The sequence below is a fragment of the Ambystoma mexicanum genome, chromosome 3p, assembly GCF_040938575.1.
Source record: "Ambystoma mexicanum isolate Mex_15411 chromosome 3p, UKY_AmexF1_1, whole genome shotgun sequence".
Lineage (NCBI taxonomy): Eukaryota > Metazoa > Chordata > Amphibia > Caudata > Ambystomatidae > Ambystoma > Ambystoma mexicanum.
The window spans coordinates 38,127,669-38,134,415 of NC_090925.1; the positions used below are offsets into that span (position 1 = coordinate 38,127,669).

The window sequence follows — 6,747 nt, forward strand, 5'->3', positions numbered from 1 at the left end:
TACCTCTGGTCCTCTTTCTATTCACCTGGGAGACCCTTCTGATGAAGTTAAGAGGGTCATCTGATGCCCAGGGTTTTCTCCTAAAAGGGAACCATATTACAATCTCAGCATTCTCTCTGGACACACTTGTTTATATAATGGACCCTGCGGCTTCGATTCTGGAGCTATCCGGGATTACAGCTCCATTTCTGGCTACAAGCCTCATTGGCATTTTGCAGGCACCCTCCCTTTAATTGCTCCCACTACTGAGGAGGCCATTACCCTAAACGTTGCTCATAATGCTGAACACGTGACCCTTCATTCACATCTGGCGGTGCGGTCGCCTTGACTCCATCGAATTTGTTACTACTTCCTAAGAAGCAGTATATATTAAGGGTTTCACGCATAACAGCACCAGGCTGTCATCTTAGGTCCCCCAACAAAGTCCTGTCCAGGTTCCTGTGGGATGGGCACAAACCTGGGCGAAAACATACACAACTCCATATGGATAAGAGACAAGACAGTCTCCAATTCCCCAGTCAATCAGTCAGCGTTTCTCTATGCCTGGCAGCCAGATGTACATTGGACCCTCTCCTCAGTGCAGCCCCCATACTCAATATTGAAGTAGACTTTGACCACTCACACCCGCCAAACGCCTATATATTTTCTTTCTTACCCCGGGTCCTTCTTCAGAATAAAGTGTTTCAATGTGCAGTTGCTGCCTTCAGTATTCTCAGGCATTCCTATAGCATAATACAATCCCACACCGGATTTCTCTGACAACTCTTGCTCTTACTCACAAATGCCTTCACAACCAAGCACCCTGTTACCTGGCCAACAGATTTGCCCTCCATAACTCCACCAGTCCTCGCAGATTGGCTCAAACTAACTGCCTTGTCGTTCCACGTTTCAACCTTCAAAGATCAGGTGGAACCAACTTCCCTATTATGGCAGCTAAATTATGGAACACGCTTCCAAATGAGCTAAGAGCAGAGCCCTCCTTCCTTAGATTTAAACACCTAACAAAAGCTTGGATGTCCACCCAAGACATCTAGCCTTGGGTTCACTGTGTTACTTTGTACATATCTGCATCCTTGTAAATATAATTTGCTCTCTCTTCTCATTGTTATCTTTATACCTGTAACCTCTGTAATTATTACTCTGTCTGCCCTATCATGTTGTAACTAAGTGATGCGCCTGGTTGCCCCGGGGCCTGGTGCGCTATACAAATTAAATAAATACTAAATACTATTAAAGTAGGAGGAACAGCTATTGTTAGCTCTACTTGGTAGGAAAGGATGTTATTCAGTGCATATTAACAGTCTCAGAAGATCAAATCCTTCAATGGGATGAGAACTGATGGGATGTTTCTGCAGTATGTGCAACTGAGGCGTGCCAGGCAACAAGCCTTAACAAAAATTTAAATCTAACTCCCTCCCCTGAGCAATGTGTCCAACTCCCCTCTCAAGGCATTCCACTGGTGCAGTTGTTGAACTTCAGGTAAGGCACCAGCAACATCCTCTCTGGAGTAAACATGGGAGCCTGATTCAGGAATTTAGGCGCACCCTCATAGATGGGGAAAGATCTGGAATAACTGGAGATCTATTAGCACATTATCGGCGCTAATCCTAACCTTTTGTTTTGAGTGAGGACCATGTGGACCCATAGCCTAGGAAGCTGATTAAATGCAAATTAACTGCAGAAGGCTTATGCTGGTTCTGTTCTAATGAATCAGGCACCCTACAACATGTTGCACTCTTGCATCCGCTAACAATTCGGTTGGAGTACCATTTGGAAAGTTATTAGCAAAGTTCAGAATATTGAGGTCCTACTCTCCAGTTCTATTGTACCTGCCGGTTTTGCAGCAATCCCAGAAATTGGCCTTGGACTGAGGTCCCAATTAGTAAAGATACTTCTCGCTGTGGGAATCCAAATGATCCCTAAATATTGGAAATATTATTTGAAAAATAAAGGAGATGGACAGATGGAACATAGTCAGACTGATGCAGAGCTAAGAGAGTGCAATGTACCACAGATTCAACTCTGAGCTATACAATAACTTGCACATGGTTCTACCGCTATTTCTACAAGCAGGCCCTGCATCAGGAGGACAATCAGAAGAACCGGTTTAAAGAAATTCCGCTGTGTCCCAAATTCCCCTGGACAATTAGATGTGTAGCAAGGGTTGGATGCGATAAATGAAAGTTAAGTTGTCTCCCACAGTTAATGTCACACATGTTATGCTGTAGAGAAAACGATGTGATAAAGAAGATAAAGGATGTGACATCTTTCTATAATAGATACCATTTCATATTCAGTGGTTTGATCCTCAAAATTGTGAAAGTGATACTCCTCTAGATTTCATTGTGGTGGTAAATAGATTCATATCTGTATCGAGAGTGAGAGGTGGTATTCATTGGTGGGAAAAGGTGGGGGCGGGGATGGCCAAAGAGTGGGAATGTGGGGGGGATGTGGAGACAAAACACACACCGGGTGTGTTACTGTGTTGTTAAAAGTGTGAATTAATTGCTTTGCTCAATGCTTTATTGTAATTGTATTTGCGTTTTGAGTGTGCGAGAACACAGCTTTGATCTCTGTTCAAGTGTATATGACATCCAGACTGCCTTACTCTGTACACACTGAGATTGCACAGTGTGAATGATTATTATTGTTTACTATTTACTTTTGCCACACAAATATATGTGCTGTCTACCCACATTGTGTATGGTCTTGATGGCTCTTGATTGTACTAAGGCTGGTGGACATCACCCTTCAATAAGCAAGAAGGAATAAGTATATTTATATGTGGCAGGTTCTACCGCTATTTCTACAAGCAGGCCCTGCATCATGAGGACAATCAGAAGAACCGGTTTAAAGAAATGCTGCTGTGGCTCAAATTCCCCAGGACAATTAGTTGTGTAGCAAGGGGTGGGTGAGAGTAATGAAAGTTAAGCTGTCTCCCAGGCAGCCAACCCCACAGTGAATGTCAGACATGTTATGCTGTAGAGCAAAGCATGTGATAAAGAAGACCACATTGGAGGATGTGACCTCTTTATATAATAGATACCATTTCATATTCAGTGGTTTGATCCTCAAAAACTATAAAGTGATAGGTTTCATCCCTGTAGATTTCATTGTGACGGTAAATTAGATTCATATGTGTATCGGGAGTGAGAGGAGCTATTCATTGTTGGGAAAAGGTGGGGGAGGGGATGGGCAAAAGAGTGGGAATGTGGGGGGAAGTGGAGACACTCACCCATTAAAAGAAACATCAAATGTCATGATGAAACTTATTTGGATAAAATGTATCACTTTCACAATTTTGGAGATGAAATCACATAGAGTTATGTGACTCATATGTCCAATGTATGTGACATGTCGGACATGTATAATCAGTACAAAGGGTCCTATGTGATGCTTGCCGGGAGACTGTCGGCAAGAAGCAGTTGCCTGGATGTATCATTCTGGACACCAGAAACATGCGTAACTCAGTGGCCCAACTTGCCAAGTTCACCTTGCCATCTCTTGCCCTCCTGCCATTTCACCTTTGCCGTCTTCTGTACTCTTCAATTTAATCCCCCCAATTGAGTTTACGACCCCTATGGGCTGTTAGTGGATTCGTAGTGTCACACTCTTAATAGGTTGGGCTCTATAGCGGTAAAATGTCAACCATACAAATAATGCTGACAAATCCTGTAATGTGTACGATGAGTGTTAGGCCACACACAATGCTTGAAAGAGTTTTGCTTGTACTTTTAAAGTTAGAATTTGCACCCTAAATAAAATAGTTTTTGTTGGTTCCCGTAGTCTATTCTGAATTCTTTTTCTTCTTTAGAGCATTTTTAATCTCTGTATTTTTCAGACTGTATATAATGGGGTTGCAAAGTGGAGTAAGTGCTGTGTACGACAAAGCAAATATCTTGCTGCCTTTCACTGGATGTGCTGATGCTGGTTGCATATATGTAGAACATAGAGAGAGGCAGAACAAAATAACCACAGTGAGGTGGGAGGCGCAGGTAGAGAAAGCCTTCTGCCTCCCCTGTGTAGACTGGATTCTCAGGATCGCCGAGATGATCTTGACATAAGACATTATTATGAATGCAAAGGGTAATACTCCAAAGGTCGATCCAAGAATGTAGCTAAATATTTCAATAGTGGAAGTGCTGGAGCAAGAAAGAGTGAACAGCACTCTCAAATCACAGAAGAAGTGGTTAATTGTGTGAGACTCACAATAGGAGAAGCGAGACAGTATAAGAGTGTGGGCTATTGGGCTCATGGACGCAGAAACCCAGCTTCCAGCAGCCAGCCCAACACACACAGCCTTATTCATGATGGTCAGGTAGCGCAGTGGATTGCAGATGGCCACATAGCGATCATAAGCCATGGTTGTCAGGATAAGGAACTCTGCAGTGATCAAAAGCATAAAGAAGTACACCTGCACCAGACATTCAAAGAGACAAACTTGTTCACCTTCCATAAAGAAGTGGGCCAGCATCTGTGGGAAGATGAGTGAGATTAAGCTGATGTCGATAAAGGACAAATTTGTGACGAAGAAGTACATGGGGGTGCGTAGACGAGGGCTGGTGTAAATGACTGTCATTATCAGAATATTCCCAGCTACTGTAATGAGGTAAACCAGAAGAAAAGTCACAAAAAGAGGAACTCGAAACTGTGGAAAATCTGAAAATCCCACAATCAAGAACATTTCCGTTATGGTTCGATTTACCTCTTCCATGAGGCCGGACGTGCAGAGTTGCAATGATTGAAGACAGTCTGAAATTTAAAACACAAACAACAAATATATCACTTGTTGAAGAGGACACAGATGCTTAAATGTTTGTTATATCGAGAAAGAAAAACAAGTACAAAACTTTAAACATAAAATTCAATATGATGCTTTTGTTATTCTGTTGAGTATCAGCTTTTGGGCCTTGTGGATATATATGTGTTGCTATTAGCAACCCGGCATGTTTACTCGGATCCTAATAGGTTGTATTTTTAAGTTGAGAAACAACACTGATGCCGTTCTCAAGTTTAAAAAAACTACAAAGATGGCCACCATGGATTAGGGAGAAGGGAACTACACGTACTCCCTTCTCCTTTTCCATAGTGGTCATTGCCGTGACAGAGAAGCGTCGGGAACACTAAGTGTTCCCAGCACTAGCGAATGACAAAGGAGCACAAGGTAAGTGGGGCGGAGTGCGGGTGGCGTTTGGTGAGGGATGTTTAATTTGGGGACAGGTATTGGGGGAAGGAGGGGGAGCAGCAGGAAACCCTTTGGGGCATACTTACCTCATTCTCGGTGAGGAAAATTGTGGCCTTCCGCTTCCTAGGAGGCTTGGAGTGGGTGCTTTACCATGAGGTAAAGAACCCATTCTGACCTCCTTGTTGGCTGGGAGGCTTTGTTGCCTCAGATTTCAACCCCTCAACAGACTCCTATTTTAAGTGATGCACTGTCATGTTTGTATCACCCATCAAACGAACTCCAGATGTGCACAACAATTTTTCACTGGCACCATGGCCAATATCACAAGGAAAGTAACTGGCGCCTCCACAATTTAAAAAACAAATAAATAAATAAATTGGTTTCTTATATCGCACTTTATGCCGGACATTCCAGGACTGGGATTCACACCTGTGTTGCTTGGTGTTGTCATGTTTTCAAGAAAAGCTCTATGCCCCTGCACTACACTCCCAGCCTATCCTTAAGAACCATTCCAATTCCTTTTCCCTCTTCTTTGGCCTTTCCCCTTTTGCCCAATTCCCCACTTATTTCCACCTGCACTTTTCCACACTCCTACTCACAGCTGCGCTCCCTCTATATGCAACCAACCTCTCACTCCAAATGCAAATGTATTCTTCCTCACCAATCCATCTTCCTCCATCCCTGCCTTACTACCAGTCTCCTTCTCGATCAACTTAACCTACCCCCTGTTCCACCGCTTATCTATATCCATCCCTTCAGGCCTCCCTGAATGTACTCTTTCCAAATCCATCATGTCTTTGCATTTTAATATTTCAAAATGTTGTTTCGGTAGCTGCCGCCCTAAAGGACCAGCACTATCAAAATATGTCATATAAGTTACTAAATAACAATAGTACAGGGAAGTAGACGAATACAAAGATAACACATTTATCTAAATGCACCGTAGGTGGCAATTTTGCCAACTGATGCCTTAAGATTAATGAAACAACACAGATGCACCATGAGAAGATAATGTGGGCCTACTAACACCCTCTCAAATCATCCGCAGAAGCGATGAACAAGCTTTCTCAAAGACCAGGGAAGATTAATAAAAGAGTAGTATACAAAAGAAATAATACAAAGCAAGGGCTTACTTTCTTGGATAGTAGACAGTCCTTGTGCTATGGGACCAAATTCATCCAATCCGGTGATTAAGATGGAACCTAATTCTGCTGATACAGAAATGAAAAAGGCAGAATATCTTTGTAGAATATTCCAGAAGTGGTCCATTGTATCGTCTTTAAATACTTGGTGGAGAATATTGGGATGTGATTGACTACACTGGGGAAACTATTTACAAATAAATTAATTAAGTACCTGGTATAGATGCAAAATCAGGCCAAGAAAAAGGCTATTCTCCCAATGGCAAATACAGTCTCATGTGTTACTGTACAACAGTGCATGGTGCAAATGTGCTTATTAATATTCTTCTGGTTGATTTGTTATGTTTTTGCCTAATTTGTTTTTTTACATTTACCCACTTAACTATAAATACAATTTTTTATATGACATTCACACTCGGG

The 6,747-nt window shown here is 42.3% G+C and overlaps 1 protein-coding gene across 1 annotated transcript; it reads right to left on the minus strand.

Annotated features, from left to right (window-relative positions):
- Positions 1 to 3,787: 3,787 nt before the first annotated feature.
- On the minus strand, positions 3,788 to 4,714 carry LOC138579696 (olfactory receptor 5V1-like). The gene has a single exon (XM_069649934.1). It carries the CDS (start codon positions 4,712 to 4,714, stop codon positions 3,788 to 3,790), a length of 927 nt encoding a protein of 308 aa, XP_069506035.1.
- Between the last annotated feature and the right edge of the window lie 2,033 nt (positions 4,715 to 6,747).